The 15,668-nt window shown below is 44.1% G+C and overlaps 2 protein-coding genes across 7 annotated transcripts in view; one reads left to right on the forward strand and one right to left on the reverse strand.

Annotated features, from left to right (window-relative positions):
* crlf3 (cytokine receptor-like factor 3) overlaps positions 1-5,687 on the forward strand; it is a 46,269-nt gene extending 40,582 nt beyond the window's left edge. The window contains exons 9-11 of one of the 2 annotated variants that reach the window (XM_070551497.1): positions 473-3,269; positions 4,728-5,000; positions 5,077-5,687. In XM_070551497.1, coding sequence (XP_070407598.1) covers positions 473-738 — 266 coding nt within the window. In that variant the 3' untranslated portion in view covers positions 739-3,269; positions 4,728-5,000; positions 5,077-5,687. The remainder of the gene's footprint in view (positions 1-472; positions 3,270-4,727; positions 5,001-5,076) is intronic. The other variant, XM_070551498.1, reaches the window with a different exon arrangement.
* On the reverse strand, positions 5,615-11,816 carry LOC129159956 (uncharacterized). Of its 5 annotated transcripts, none has more exons than XM_054737106.2 (8): positions 7,716-7,834; positions 7,473-7,582; positions 7,296-7,387; positions 7,107-7,211; positions 6,778-6,971; positions 6,125-6,289; positions 5,804-6,047; positions 5,615-5,728 (listed from the first exon to the last, which is right to left on the reverse strand). In XM_054737106.2, the coding sequence occupies exons 2-8, from the start codon at positions 7,573-7,575 to the stop codon at positions 5,711-5,713; spliced, it is 921 nt and encodes a 306-aa protein (XP_054593081.2). In that variant the 5' UTR covers positions 7,576-7,582; positions 7,716-7,834; the 3' UTR covers positions 5,615-5,710. The 5 variants fall into 5 exon arrangements, 4 of the variants coding, with proteins under 4 accessions (XP_054593081.2, XP_070407606.1, XP_070407607.1 ...); XR_011520654.1 differs by lacking the exons at positions 5,615-5,728; positions 5,804-6,047; positions 6,125-6,289; positions 6,778-6,971; positions 7,107-7,211 and adding exons at positions 8,161-8,229; positions 8,308-8,376; positions 8,454-8,522; positions 8,612-8,728; positions 10,885-11,816 and having other exon boundaries at positions 7,716-8,064; XM_070551505.1 differs by having other exon boundaries at positions 5,615-6,047.
* Between the last annotated feature and the right edge of the window lie 3,852 nt (positions 11,817-15,668).

The following is a 15,668-nucleotide window of genomic DNA, read 5'->3' on the forward strand; positions in this document are numbered from 1 at the left end:
CTTGATTTAAAAGCCATCATTTTCTTAAGCTAGTATGTGCTAAAATGAGCCTTTACATGGTTACTGAAATGTCACTCAGACCCCACCGCCCTCTGTGGCCAGAACACCACATTTGGACTTGGAACTGACACAACTGGTGCTGCACTCTGCTTCCAGCATGTTTTAGACCATAAACACAGCTGATTTGTGTAATTTAGTGATGAATCCCTCCTGCAGAACCCAAGGTAGGCTGGGAGATGTTTCAGCTGTTAGAGTGAGGTGTTAAAAAGGCAAGCGCACAGCGAAGAGATGGGTTTTGTTTTCAGTTTGACCACAGAGAATAATAACGGACACCGGGCGTGCTGAAGGCAAGAAAAACTGCCAAGCGTGCCTTCAAGTGCACACACACACCAGTGCTGGTGTCCATGCTGGTTGGTAGGGTTAGTGAGTGAACGTGTGCAGGAGCCCTGACAGATTCACGTCCCCGTTTCAGGAGCTGTTTTTGTCAACGGTAAAGAGATGACCAACCAACTGCCCGCCATCACCGTAGGCTCCTCTGTGACCTTCGACATGGAGGTGGTGAACCTGTTCCCCATCAGCAACAACAACCTGAGCGAGGGGGGGAACTTCAAGCTGAGGGTGACGATTGGCTCTGGGAACCGGGAGGTGGTGTCCGACTGGCTGGTGGACCAGGCCGTGGACTGCCTCTACTTCGGCTGCTCCTTTGCCCACTCCGGCTGGAAAGTTCTCGTGTTTTAGAGGTTGGGAGCATCCCTTCTGCACTGTTATCCTGGGCTGAAATGTTTCCTCTTGGTTTTTCTTCCTCTCACTTTAGAGGCACTTTCAGAGTGGCTGCAAAGTCTGAGACGAAAGCAGGGAAAATCTGTCATTTCTCCCCAGAAATCGTGAATATCAGAGAGTCTCTGGGAAGAAACGAGGATCCTCCTGGTGAACCCGGACTCTCGTCTTCAGTCTTAAGAGAGAATTGTCTTTACAGAGTTAGCCACTGTTTACATTTTTGTCTCTTTTGCCATTGGAAACTCGTATTTGTCAATCGTTTTGTCCGTTTGGGAGGAAGAACAAAGTGAAACTTGCTGACTCTCTTATGAAAATCCTGACTGTGAAAGCCTCGCTGCTTCCCTTCCCGAATGTTATGGAGATGGTTGTTCCACAGCACATTTCTGATTCCCGTTAACCTGCTCTGACAATCACGTGCTTTTATTTTCACCCCAGCTTCCTCTCGGGTTGCTTGTTTCTAGGTTTGAGTGTTCATACAGAAAACGTGTGTTTGGGTTCGGTCTAAAGAGACAAAGAATAGTTGCTTCCACTAATGTTTAGCGCTTCTTTTATCTTCCATCAGCTGAGTTTCTTTACCTTAAATGTGACTGGCTGGATTTCTGACTGGTTTAAGGCTAAAACGGCACCCAGGCTCAACAGCAGAAACGTCTTTTCTGTCTCGTGTGTTTTATTCAAACCTCAAATATGTCGTTTTATTTCACCTCATCTGCAAAAAACAACACATCCATATTTCCTTCAAAATGCAAAAAATTATCTGCGATCTGAACTTGTGGGGCAGAAAGTATCCAGCTGACTTTTTGGTTTTCACCGATCAGACAGACACTCTGGAGGTTTTAACTTCTACAGAGGCAATCCTGACGGTATTCACAAACCCAGCTGTGAGTGGACGAGGAGCGGCTGGACTTTTACTCATTACGTTATAGTTTTTCAGAGACGGAATTATTGAAAGCGTTTCATTTTCAGCAGGAAGTTTGTATTTGGTTTGTAGTTAAGAAGAACTGAAAGTTCCTGTTTCTGTTTCCTGCAGCAGGTTGACTTTTTACTCTTGTTCTATTTATTTGGTTTTAATAACTTCATTTGGTCTCTTCCTGTTCTCAGGTAATACTTTTAGACTGTTTTCTCTCTGTTGGGATTTCATAGCCTTAAAATATTAAAACTGTTTTCCACCCAGGCTTTAGTGGTTCTGTCGGACCTTTTTCATTAACAATATTTATACACTTACAAATTCTGAATCAACTGTAGGTCAAGAATATAAAAAAGGTGAACATATTTTCTGTTTGTGTTTAAAAATGACGAATAAATGTTAAAATGTTTAAATCTGAAATGTGGAAACACATCAGTTGTTCCTGACTGCATCATGGACTAGTACTGAAACGATAGGTAGGCGATAGTGGGCGGCGGTAGTTCACTATGACAGACACGTTTGTGCTTTTCAGTTTAAAAACATTTCATTTGCTCAATGTTGTAATTCATCAGCTGGGGCGTCGGACTGGGGGGGGGAAGGGTACCGTTTACCCAGGGCCCACTGCAGGGAGGGGCCCTGAGACAGCTTTGAATAAAAATGTTTTATTGTTGTTGTTTTTCCCCCCCAACTTACTTAATGTCTTAATAAACTTCCCTTTACCTGGATAAAGAGGATAAGAAACAGAATTTCGCCTTAAAAATAATAACTGTATAATCTCTGAGGCATCTATCACCAGTGTTGGGAACGTTACTTTAAAAAAGTAATTAGTTATAGTTACTGATTACTTTGTCAAAAAAGTAACTCAGTTACTAACTGAGTTACAAGATCATAAAAGTAACTAATTACCAACAAAAGTAACTACTTAGTTACTTTTTTCATTAAAGAATGCAAGAATTACTACAATAGTAAAATATAAATGACTAATGACTGGAACATAATAAAATGTATGTCCAAATGTTTTATATAAACCTGAATAATTTAAACAAATACGCACTTAACAGGAGGAACTACTAATAGGAACATTACACGTATCTAGACTATTAAAAGGTCACTGTGTGATATTTAACAAAAACCCAATCAGCTAAAATTTAAAATTGCAAATAGAAACACCTGTAAAGGTTCCCGAGCCTTTAAATGGTCTCTCAGTCTAGTTAAATTACAGAAAAAAATGTAATTTTGCACAGTATTCTAATTTTTCCAGCTTCACATAATTGTGTGTTTTTAGTAGCATTTCTGTTGCTGGTAATCTAGTAACTGTTAAATAAATAAATAAATATCCTTTAAAATGACACTAGAAGAGGAACAAGCCTGATGGAGGACTTACATTTACTAACTTAGGTCAGACCCAAACACAGAAGAGCTGAAGCTGGGTGGTAAACACACACAGGTAGTTCTAGTAACACCTGAGCTCCATGCCGTCTGAGACTGATGCATCAGTGTTACAGCGGGACTAAAGACATGATCAGGAACAGGTTACAGCAGGATGATCTAGGAAGGCAGAAGATCAGGACGTCTGAGCGGTGAACAGGTGAGCGGACCTTCGGGACGTCCCGCTGTCACGCTAAGAAGAGCACGGCTGCAGACCCGCAGATTCGCTGCTGCAGCAACAAGTCTGCGGGGGGTCTGCAGATATTCATCACGTCTTCCTCGTTCTTCACGGGCCGTGACGCTCTTGGATGAAAACATCTACCTCTTTAGCTCCTGATCAGCTGATGATGACAGCTTCAACACACCGCGCTGCTTAACGCACGTATTTTCTTATCAGTAACAGAAACGATGTTTTGATAAAAGAAGACGTAATTAATTAGTTTGCTCGTTACAGAATGAAATATTTTTTATTAACGCGGTTATTTTAAACGGAGTTATTCCCGTTGGGTCTACAGCAGGCAGCGACTGAGACAGTGAGGGTCTCCGCCCACCCGGCCAATCATCATCGTGTTTGTTATCATCATCGAGCCGCACAAACCATAAACGCTGCGAGTTGTGAAGCGCGTTCCAGCCGCGAGCCGCATCACCGCGCGGAAAGTGAATGCGTCAAGCATAAACCAAGCTTAAGTGTGTTACCGACACCTCTCTCTCTGGCTGCAGCTGAAGTGTGGCGGTCAGAAAGCCTCACACTGCTGCTCAACGTTTGACAAGCACATAGTAACGCACAACCTTCCGTCCCCAGTAACGGTAACGGCGTTGCAACGGCGGGAAAAGTAATTAATTAGATTATTCCGTTACCTATTAAAGAACGCCGTTAGAAACACCGTTATACTTAAAGGTGCCTTAGGCAGTTTTGAAATTTTATGCTCGCTATTGCCCCCTCAGGCCAAAGGTGTAACTGCAGCTTCAATAGTAGGCTCGTGCACGAGGCGCGCGTGCTATATGTGCACGCTCCCGAACAAAAACAGCTGCGTCAGCCCCGTACCGGTGTAATTTACAGGTTTGCCGGCATGACTTCGACAGAGGTAATAATTGTAAAATATTTAGACCAAATCAATTTGGGCTGCATATTTTCCAGGTTGTGATAGGTGCATGCACAGCAAAGTGAGTTGAGTGAGGAAGCATAATAATACCGATATATGAATACATTATGTATGATGTTGAAAAAAATACTAGTACACAAATTATGCCTAAACGTAGGCCCTATTGTAATATTAAAATAATTGCACTGGTAGTTAATAAGCACTTTACTGGTTGCTACTTGACAAGTACAGGCCATTTACTAGAAAAAAAATCATGTGATGGACTGCTACTTTTTTTCTTTTACTAGAGTAAAAATACATAGAGGTACTGCTACTATAACTTGAGTGCACCTTTTGTGTACTCTACCCACCTCTGCTTTTCTTTTGCATCCAGGTAAAGATCGTCTTAGCAACATTATTTTCATCAAATGTAAATACACCATTACCTAAATGTTTTATGGATTATTCCAGCAAAGCTTTTGTAAAACATGCATTCCATCACATCAACGTGTAAACCTTATTACTTTTCCTTCAAGGAATCCAGTGCATCTCATTACTCCGAAGTTTCTGAAGAGAGTAGTGATTCTGGAGGGGGCAGAGGGAGAGCAGGCAGAGGAGCAGGCAGAAGAGCAGGAAGAGGAGCAGGAAGAGGAACAAGGAGAGGAGCAGCCAGAGGGAGAAACATATATGAAAGTACAGGCCGGGGGAGAAGCCAGGCTAGAGGAAGAAGAGCTAGAGCTGGACGCATTAGTGAGGAAGACAGAGAACGGGTTGCTCAGATGTCTGCTGACAGAACTGCAGAGTTACAGGTTGGTCATAATGCAGAACACTAATACATTTCACAATCATAAAGTTTATAAAATAAATGCTGCCTTTCGTTTTCAGGTACAGTTGCAACACCTAAGTATGGATGAAAAAGATGAAGTCCTTCAGATGGTTGTTAGACGTCTGCCAGGAGTGTTACTGGACATTATGGACTATAGACAGGCCACACCAGGACACCCTCCATCAAACCAGGGTCAGCCAGCTTGGTGCACCTGCTCCTACTGCCGAATGATGCCTACAGACCTGGAAAACAAGTGCTGTAGACAGGATCCAGAATGGTGTTTGAGCAGGCGTGCTCATTTTAACCTGTACTGCATGGATGAAGGCATCCTGCGTTTGGCTCGGCAGACGTGGAATGACATTTTGGCTCTGCGTGATAGCCAAGACCCTGGATCAGATAATCGGGAGTACCGTTACTGTGCCTATAGACAGTACACTATTTGGCAATATGGACGTCTTGGCGCTGGCAATCGTAGGGTGATTCCTTCCTGCTGTGTTTGGAGGATTAGAGACAAATACCCTGACCACTTTGGGATTTATGTTGGTTATAAAGAAGCCCCCTTCCGCTGAAACAAACATGCAACTCATGACCAACTCAGAAGTTTGACTTACTTTTATTGTTGTTGCAAACTTTTTGTACATATTTACATAAATAAATCTGTAGTGTTCAACTTTGATTGCCATCAGCCTCTGTTTAGGTATCACATAAGTCCTGTAAAAAACAAAAATTACATTTATGTAATTTTCTTCCACAAAAATGGAGAGGAGATTTGGTTATAATCACTACCTGTCCTCTGCATTGTTGTGTCTGTACCAGTTCAGCTGTAGGAGGAGGGCTGATCCCGGAGAGAGGACCCAGGGCCCTGGGGTCATCAGCCTGAATGCTTCTTCTTTTTGGGAGTCCCCCAGCAGAGCTGAGGCGCTTCTCCAGGATTCTTGTGTGCAGCTCTGGAATGTAGCCGTAGTCTTTGGTCTCCTTTACAGTGTGAACACTGTAACGCTGCGACTTTTTGTTGTAGACTCGTTTGTGTCTAAAAAAATGAATTTAGACATTAGGAAATTATATAAAGGTATTATGAATATATAAAAGCCACCAAGTTTGACTTACGATACTTCGCCTTTGATGTTCACATGCACTGGGCGATGGTTATGGTGGTTGTAGTCTAATGCAGCGAGGAGTGTCCTAGCTTCATAGACACCAAATGAGAATGCAAAGCGTTTCCCGGCGTACATCAAGATGTGATTTTGGAACGACTCCAGCTCAGCAGTGGTCCTGGGGGAAAAAAACAATGTCTGTAGAAGAAATAAATTCTAACTCAGCGCAATATAATATACTTTGTGGTAGGTATTACAACATTACAGATACTGGAATCAGGGCAATACCAATCTAATGTCCTCATGTGTGTAGTTTACAGATAACAAGAACCAATACTAAAAATGTAGAAACAGCAGTATTTTCATCTAAAATATTAATTTTCAGATACAATTTCATATTAGTGGTTGTTTATTTGTGTTTTACATTTTATCTAAATCTTCTTCAATTGTAGCACCAGGCAGAGAAGACAATAAAACCAGTCTTCTGCTTCATTGCATTGTTTGGTGTGGTATAAGTAACTGTTATGGTACTTGTTATTGGAAAGAACTCAGATGCAAGTGCAGAGATTGTATTAGTTAGAAAAAAGCTGCATTGTTGTTTTCCAATTTTGTTTTACTGTTAGTAAGACAATAACTTCACATTTCCACCAAATGTCAGTAATTTACCTAAAGGTGAGCAACTTCTCTATATCCTTTAGCCATCGCTGGTTCAGAACAATCCGTGAAAGCGCCACATGTGCAGCAGATCCATGTGGAATGAGCTCTTTGTCTGGGTTCTCCGCCAAAGGAGCATGAAAGCACCTGCCAAAGCCCCATTCATGCTCTCCAGTCACGTGGTGAAGTACACCCTTCCAGACATCCTAAAAACACACAAAGTAGAAAATACAAACATTTACATCGTGAGTAGAAAAAGATAATGAACCATGGCAGCAAATATAAACAAAAACATTACATTAGTGGACGACTGTATACATGAATACTGTGTTTGTACAAACCATAAACTCTTCTCTGGTGCTTGTGTGCTGACAAGCATACCAAAAATGGTTAACAATGTCCTTGATCCATCCAAGTATAAGCTTTTGACCAGAAATCATTCCAACCTGTTTGAAGGCAAGAAAAACTAGTAATTAAAATAAAGTCTGAACAAGCCAGGATTATTACCATCATAATACATTTTGACATACAGCATGAAGTTTCTTTGTCAGATTTTTTGCGGCGTGCCAGACATCAAGCGAATGGGTAATAGCCTGATCCTTATATCTGCCCCGTTCTGGATCTGGTCAGAAAAAATTAAAAACAGTCTTTTAACAATCTGGTTTCCAATTACCAGTAAAAACTCTGAAGTTTTGTGAAAATCTTACGCATGAGGGCAGCAATTTGTACATGGGCATCAGTCACAATCTCCTTGATGTTCACCTCCTTTGTGAGACTGTCAAATGTCTGTATAAAGGCAGCCTTCTCCATGACCCCACTTTTATAGCCAACCCAAAATACAAACAAAACCAAAAAAAAGTGGAAATGGCGCTTCACACATATTTCACATTCCTACAGTTGTACTGCTTCCTCATTAACTATAAGTGGCAAGCATTAGAACATAAACTCACCCACTCAATTATCAAAGCTGTACCTCTCGGACGTGACTTTACATGAAAAGGAGGATGGCCATCACAATATGTGCCTGTGCTGTGGTCACTGTAGTGGCATTTACTGAGAGGCAGTTGGAGGAAATTGGCCATCTGGAGCAAGCTTTTGCTGTATGCTATGCACGCTTGCTGGTTTATGAGGTCACTTTCAACAAGCACTTTATCGTGTATTGGGAAAACTGGAATGGATGCTGCTGATGGTGCTTCTAAATTCTCTTCCAAATCTGCCTCCACACAATCAGCAATGTCAAATACAGCTTCATCCAGGCCAATGCTAGGAAGTTGGTCAACTTCATCCTGTGAGACACACCTATTGCACAAGATTTTTTTATATATATAATCAGTGAATAGAAAGTGAGAGTGGGGATGTTACTACTTATTTAAAAAATTCAATTATGAAACATACCTTATTGATATTGGAGGTACATAATCTGAGTCATACGGGTCTAAAGCTCCTTCTCCTTCAAACTCTAATCTGGAATTAAATACAGCAGCAAAATATGACAATATATACTGACATATATCATTTCAATGACAATAATTTGTTACTTACAAACTGTTTTCCAAACTATTGGCTCTTTCCTCGTCTAAATAGTCCACTTTCAGCTCCATCGATTTGATGCTACAAAAACAAACAGAATACATTAATTATGAAAACAGAGGGTATGCATCAAATGATTAAAAGCCCTGCATATTTACCTTTCCTCCAACAATTCTACCTCTTGATCTGCTTTTAGAGGTTCAACTCCTGCGATCTGGAAGTCATCCCTGTTGACAAGTACACAGTATTTATTTTATTTGATGTGGAGAACAATTATCTGACATATGAGTTGCATTTTGTTTACAAGTGAACTTACCTATCAGATTCCCCTGCAGTTACTGAACTGGGGCGACAAGGACCTGCAAACACTGCTGTAGATGGCCCACGTGGTGTTGATGTAAGTGGTCCCTTTGATGAAGCGTGCTTCTCATAACTAAAAAAGTAAAGCAACTTTTAATACTCCAGTCATGTGTACACGTTAACAATTGAGATTCTGTTATATAAACAATAGATTTGATTAGCGACGCAGTTTTACAAAGTTTAGACTTCTTTTACACAATTCTAGTACATTACACTAACAATATACTGTAATTTCCGGCCTAAAAGCCACTATTATTTCCCTGTGCTTTGAAGCCTGCAGCAAATATCATGGTGCGGCTCTAAACTTGCAGGCACGTTCACCCGTGTTTAAAATTCGTTTTTGTGAATTAAAACAACAACGAAAAAATTCCGTGTAGCGTCTTTCTGTCTAATTACAGGTGCTGGCCAGTAAATTAGAATATCATCAAAAGGTTGAAAATATTTCAGTAATTCCATTCAAAACGTGAAACTTGTACATTATATTCATGCAATGCACACAAACCAATGTATTTCCAATGTTCATTACATTTAAATTTGATATTCATAAGTGACAACTAATGAAAACTCCAAATTTGGTATCTCAAAAAATTAGAATATTCTGAAAAGGCTGAATATAGAAGACACCTGCTGCCACTCTAATCAGCTGATTTACTCAAAACACCTGCAAAGGCCTTTAAAAGGTCCCTCAGTCTTGTTTTGAAGGCACCACAATCATGGGGAAGACTTCTGACTTAACAGCTGTCCAAAAGACAATCATTGACACCTTGCACAAGGAGGGCAAGACACAAAAGGTGATTGCTAAAGAAGCTGGCTGTTCGCAGAGCTCTGTGTCCAAGCACATTAACAGACAGGCGAAGGGACGGAAAAAATGTGGTAGAAAAAAGTGTACAAGCTCTAGGGATAACCGCACCCTGCAGAGAATTGTGACGACAAACCCATTCAAAAATGTGGGGGAGATCCACAAAGAGTGGACTGCAGCTGGAGTCAGCGCTTCAAGAACCACCACGAGGAGACTCATGAAAGACATGGGATTCAGGTGTCGCATTCCGTGTGTCAAGCCACTCTTGAACATGAAACAGCGCAAGAAGCGTCTCGCCTGGGCCAAGGACAAAAAGGACTGGACTGATGCTGAGTGGTCCAAAGTTATGTTTTCTGATGAAAGCAAGTTCTGCATTTCCTTTGGAAATCAAGGACCCAGAGTCTGGAGGAAGAGCGGAGAAGCACAGAATCCACGTTGCATGAGGTCCAGTGTAAAGTTTCCACCGTCAGTGATGGTGTGGGGTGCCATGTCATCTGCCGGTGTTGGCCCACTCTGTTTCCTGAGGTCCAGGGTCAATGCAGCCGTCTACCAGGAAGTTTTAGAGCACTTCATGCTTCCTGCTGCTGACCAACTTTATGGGGATGCAGACTTCACCTTTCAACAGGACTTGGCACCTGCACACAGTGCCAAAACCACCAGCACCTGGTTCAAGGACCATGGTATCCCTGTCCTTGATTGGCCAGCAAACTCGCCTGACCTTAACCCCATAGAAAATCTATGGGGTATTGTGAAGCGGAGGATGCAATACGCTAGACCCAACAATGCAGAGGAGCTGAAGACGACTATCAGAGCAACCTGGGCTCTCATAACACCTGAGCAGTGCCACAGACTGATCGAGTCCATGCCACGCCGCATTACTGCAGTTATTGAGGCAAAAGGAGCCCCGACTAAGTATTGAGTGCTATACATGCACATTCTTTTCATGTTCATTCTTTTCAGTTGGCCAACATTAGAGAAACAAACATTTTTTCATTGGCCTTTAGAATATTCTAATTTTCTGAGATACCAGATTTGATGTTTTCATTGGTTGTCACCTATAAATATCAAAATTAAACGTAATAAACATCGGAAATACATTGGTCTGTGTGCATTGCATGAATATAATGTACAAGTTTCACGTTTTGAATGGAATTACTGAAATATTTTCAACCTTTTGATGATATTCTAATTTACTGGCCAGCACCTGTATCTTGTGTTATGACCAAACATGCGCTGTGCGCCAGCTTGTATTTGGGTGCTGGTGTGTAGAAAACACTTTTTTTTTTTGCTGATGCAGCTGGAAATAGGTAATCTGATGTGTAGACGCTAGACAAGCAGCCTATAAATGTTATGATATACGGAAACCCCCCAGCTTACTTTGAAAGCATCCACAGCCCTTTCCCCACACGTGTTTAGTAATAATTTCTTACCTTTTCAGCAAAAATGATGCCAGCTGCGGGTGTGTTCTCATCCTGAGAGACTTTCTCAGCATTTTCCACTCCTCAAATGCTGGACCGATATTTATCCTCGTTCGTTGCCTTCGGCGATCATACTCGAGTTTTGCCCGTTTACCTGCGCTGGAATACACTCTTCTTGGTTTCTTTGACTTGTTTGGGGTCTGGGCTGGAGTTCCGCTAGTGCTTGAAGCAGCTCTCTTCTTGTTCTTTGCTGAATCCATGCTAGCTAAACCACCTCTCGCTCTGCCGCTAAGCTATCGCTAGTAAACAAACGCTGCGGGGATAGGCCTGAGCGTGAACGCGCATGACGTCATCACGCATTACGCTGCCTCTGGAAGACCCAGGAAGACCCGGGGTAAGCCTGCCTGCTGGACCCGAGCAAAATCTTATTTTTGATTTTAAAGACCTATAGAGACAATCACAGTAAAATGCCAGGGCTCATTCTACAGAACCAGGGCATTGCAGGAGAATGTTTTAAGAAGAAATGTTTTATTTCTATACATGTTCTGGCTGTAAAACTTGCCTATAGTCCCTTTAAACGGCGTTACTCCCAACACTGTCTATCACCCCTTAAAAATGTGCAAAGTGGTTTAGTCCACACCAGCGGCCAGGGACTGCACGGCCGCATGTACATCGCAGATGCCGACAGCCAGAGCTGGAGGCAGGAGAGTCAGTCATGTCTTTTCCCAAGAAAGGGAAATTTGGCTTCCAGAAAAGAAAAGAAAAGGAGAAAAAGTTAATTGAACAGAAGCAAGTATTGACTAGGTTTTTCAAGAAGGAAGGTGAGCAGCAGCAGCAGAACACAGTTTTAGCTGATATTAGCTAGCTCTCAGAAGCTGCATTCATGTTAGGTGTTCAGTGTTAAACGCCTTTAGTTTCACCATCAAGATCAAATATAAATTAATTATTGTTATCAGTGAAAACACTAATATATATATATATATATATATATATATATATTATATATATATATGTATATATATATATATATATATATATATATATATATATATATATATATATATATATATATATATATATAAATCAGAATTATCGCGGGCGGCCGCCGCCAATTAATTCGCGGACCTCGCAGTAAAAACAGGTTCACTCTGTGTGGATATTTCAGCTCCTTCCCAGTCATGGACCAGGACAAACTTGGTATCGATGGATTAGCGGTAATCTCAGGAATGTGAAGCTGCCACTGTTTTTTGTATAGCATGATGACACTGGTGTTAGAGGATTGTTATTGACTTGGTTAGATATTTTAAGCCTATTTTAAATTTCTTTATATTTGATCTTGAAAACGGACAATCTTATAATTTGGCTGATAATGCAGGGATTATAAAATTTAGAGTACATTACATTCACAGAGAGAACCTGGTTTATTTCATGTCATATGTATTTAATATATCAATATATATCAGTATTAGCAAAGCTTAACATCATGAACCATGACAGACATGACTGAAGAGCAGATGAAGATATCATGCCAGGCACTGATGAGAAAATATTACAAGGATCTCACAGCTGAATTTGAGAATGAGATGCTACACCTGAGAACAATATATGGTGCCACATTTCCACACATTCGGTCTCCTCTTGAGCTGCTTAATGCCATCTACAGGATGCAATTACAGAGCATTTTTGGAGAAGTTTGTATTGGACTGAGGATATTTTGCACACTACCTGTGACTGTTGCTGGGGTGAATGGGCTTTTAGCAAACTGAAACTGAATTATTTGAGATCAACAATGTCCCAGGATAGACTGAACAGCCTAGCTCTTCTTTCTATTGAAAGCCAATTAGCCAAAGGATTGGACTTTAAAGATCTCATAAGTGATTTTGCTAACATGAAGACCCGTCAGTGGGCATTTACTGGAAAATAAATTCCAGGATTTTTGTTTGAACACATTGTTGGCAAATAAAAATAATTGTATGTGAAGTCTGGGCATTTCACTTTTATTATGCTGGCATTTGTATTTGCTCAATATAGAGATTAAACTAAGATCATATTTATTATCTTGTCTTATAGCATGACAAAAAATGTGTCAGAGAGATATTAAGTAATTGAGCATGGGGGCCCACCTAGAAGACTTGTACCTAGGAGCCAGAATTTGGTGCAACGCCCCTAACTTCAGCTACCAGGCCCAGGTTCTGCTTCAGCTACCAGGTCCAGGTTCTTCTCCAGCTACCAGGCCCAGGTTCTGCTTCAGCTACCAGACCCAGGTTCTGCTTCAGCTACCAGGACCTGGTTCTTCTCCAGCTACCAGGCCCAGGTTCTGCTTCAGCTACCAGGCCCTGGTTCTTCTCCAGCTACCAGGCCCAGGTTCTGCTTCAGCTACCAGACCCTGGTTCTTCTCCAGCTACCAGGCCCAGGTTCTGCTTCAGCTACCAGGCCCAGGTTCTTCTACGGCTACAAGGCCCAGGTTCTGCTCCAGCTACCAGACCCAGGTTCTGCTTCAGCTACCAGACCCAGGTGCTGCTTGAGCTACCAGGCCCAGGTTCTGCTCCAGCTACCAGACCCTGGTTCTGCTCTAGCTCCCAGACCCAGGTTCTGCTCCAGCTACCAGACCCAGGTTCTTCTCCAGCTACTAGGCCCAGGTTCTGCTCCAGCTACCAGACCCAGGTTCTTCTCCAGCTACCAGACCCAGGTTCTGCTTCAGCTACCAGGCCCAGGTTCTTCTCCAGCTACCAGGGCCAGGTTCTACTCCAGCTACCAGACCCAGGTTCTGCTTCAGCTACCAGACCCAGGTTCTTCTTCAGCTACCAGACCCAGGTTCTGCCTCAGCTACCAGGCCCAGGTTCTTCTCCAGCTACCAGACCCAGGTTCTGCTTCAGCTACCAGGCCCAGGTTCTTCTCCAGCTACCAGGGCCAGGTTCTACTCCAGCTACCAGACCCAGGTTCTGCTTCAGCTACCAGACCCAGGTTCTTCTTCAGCTACCAGACCCAGGTTCTGCCTCAGCTACCAGGCCCAGGTTCTGCTCCAGCTACCAGGCACAGGTGCTGCTTCAGCTACCAGACCCCGGTTCTGCTTCAGCTACCAGACCCAGGTTCTGCTTCAGCTACAATACCCAGGTTCTGCTTCAGCTACCAGACCCAGGTTCTGCTCCAGCTACCAGGCCCAGGTTGTGCTCCAGCTACCAGGCCCAGGTTGAGCTCCAGCTACCAGGCACAGGTGCTGCTTCAGCTACCGGACCCAGGTTCTGCTCCAGCTACCACGCCCAGGTTCTTCTCCAGCTACCAGACCCAGGTTCTGCTTCAGCTACCAGGCCCAGGTTCTGCTCCAACTACCAGGCCCAGGTTCTTCTCCAGCTACCAGGCCCAGGTTCTGCTCCAGCTACCAGACCCAGGCTCTGCTCCAGCTACCAGGCCCAGGTTCTGCTTCAGCTACCAGGCCCTGGTTCTTCTCCAGCTACCAGGCCCAGGTTCTGCTCCAGCTACCAGACCCAGGCTCTGCTCCAGCTACCAGGCCCAGGTTCTGCTTCAGCTACCAAGCCCTGGTTCTTCTCCAGCTACCAGACCCAGGTGCTGCTTCAGCTACCAGACCCAGGTTCTGCTTCAGCTACCAGGCCCAGGTTCTTCTCAAGCTACCAGGCCCAGGTTCTTCTCCAGCTACCAGGCCCAGGTTCTGCTTCAGTTACCAGACCCAGGTTCTTCTCCAGCTACCAGAGCAAGGTTCTGCTTCAGCTACCAGACCCAGGTTCTACTTCAGCTACCAGGCCCAGGTTCTTCTCCAGCTACCAGACCCAGGTTCTGCTTCAGCTACCAGGCCCAGGTTCTGCTCCAGCTACCAGGCCCAGGTTCTTCTCCAGCTACCAGGCCCAGGTTCTGCTCCAGCTACCAGGCCCAGGTTCTGCTTCAGCTACCAGGCCCTGGTTCTGCTCCAGCTACCAGACCCAGGTTCTGCACCAGCTACCAGGCCCAGGTTCCTCTCCAGCTACCAGACCCAGGTTCTGCTTCAGCTACCAGGCCCAGGTTCTGCTTCAGCTACCAGGCCCTGGTTCTGCTTCAGCTACAAGGCCCAGGTTCTGCTCCAGCTACCAGACCCAGGTGCTGCTCCAGCTACCCGACCCTGGTTCTGCTCCAGCTCCCAGACCCAGGTTCTGCTCCAGCTCCCAGACCCAGGTTCTGCTCCAGCTACCAGACCCAGGTTCTTCTCCAGCTACTAGGCCCAGGTTCTGCTCCAGCTACCAGACCCAGGTGCTGCTCCAGCTACCAGACCCTGGTTCTGCTTCAGCTACCAGGCCCAGGTTCTGCTCCAGCTCCCAGACCCAGGTTCTGCTCCAGCTACCAGACCCAGGTTCTTCTCCAGCTACTAGGCCCAGGTTCTGCTCCAGCTACCAGGCCCAGGTTCTGCTTCAGCTACCAGGCCCAGGTTCTGCTTCAGCTACCAGGCCCAGGTTCTTCTCCAGCTACCAGGGCCAGGTTCTGCTTCAGCTACCAGACCCTGGTTCTTCTCCAGCTACCAGACCCAGGTTCTTCTCCAGCTACCCGGCCCAGGTTCTGCTTCAGCTACCAGACCCTGGTTCTTCTCCAGCTACCAGGCCCAGGTTCTGCTTCAGCTACCAGGCCCAGGTTCTTCTCCAGCTACCAGACCCAGGTTCTGCTTCAGCTACCAGGCCCAGGTTCTTCTCCAGCTACCAGACTCAGGTTCTGCTCCAGCTACCAGGCCCAGGTTCTGTTTCAGCTACCAGACCCAGGTTCTTCTCCAGCTACCAGACCCAGGTTCTGTTTCAGCTACCAGACCCAGGTTCTGC

This window comes from Nothobranchius furzeri, chromosome 5 (assembly GCF_043380555.1).
Source record: "Nothobranchius furzeri strain GRZ-AD chromosome 5, NfurGRZ-RIMD1, whole genome shotgun sequence".
NCBI classification, from domain to species: Eukaryota; Metazoa; Chordata; class Actinopteri; order Cyprinodontiformes; family Nothobranchiidae; genus Nothobranchius; species Nothobranchius furzeri.

Coding starts and splice junctions, on each gene's coding strand:
- LOC129159956 (XM_070551505.1), bottom strand. CDS start 7,575: ATGGAGAAGGCTGCCTTTATACAGACATTTGACAGTCTCACAAAGGAG. Junction 7,388..7,472: donor ACAAATTGCTGCCCTCATGC/GTAAGATTTTCA, acceptor TTTTCTGACCAG/ATCCAGAACGGGGCAGATAT. Junction 7,212..7,295: donor TGACAAAGAAACTTCATGCT/GTATGTCAAAAT, acceptor GCCTTCAAACAG/GTTGGAATGATTTCTGGTCA.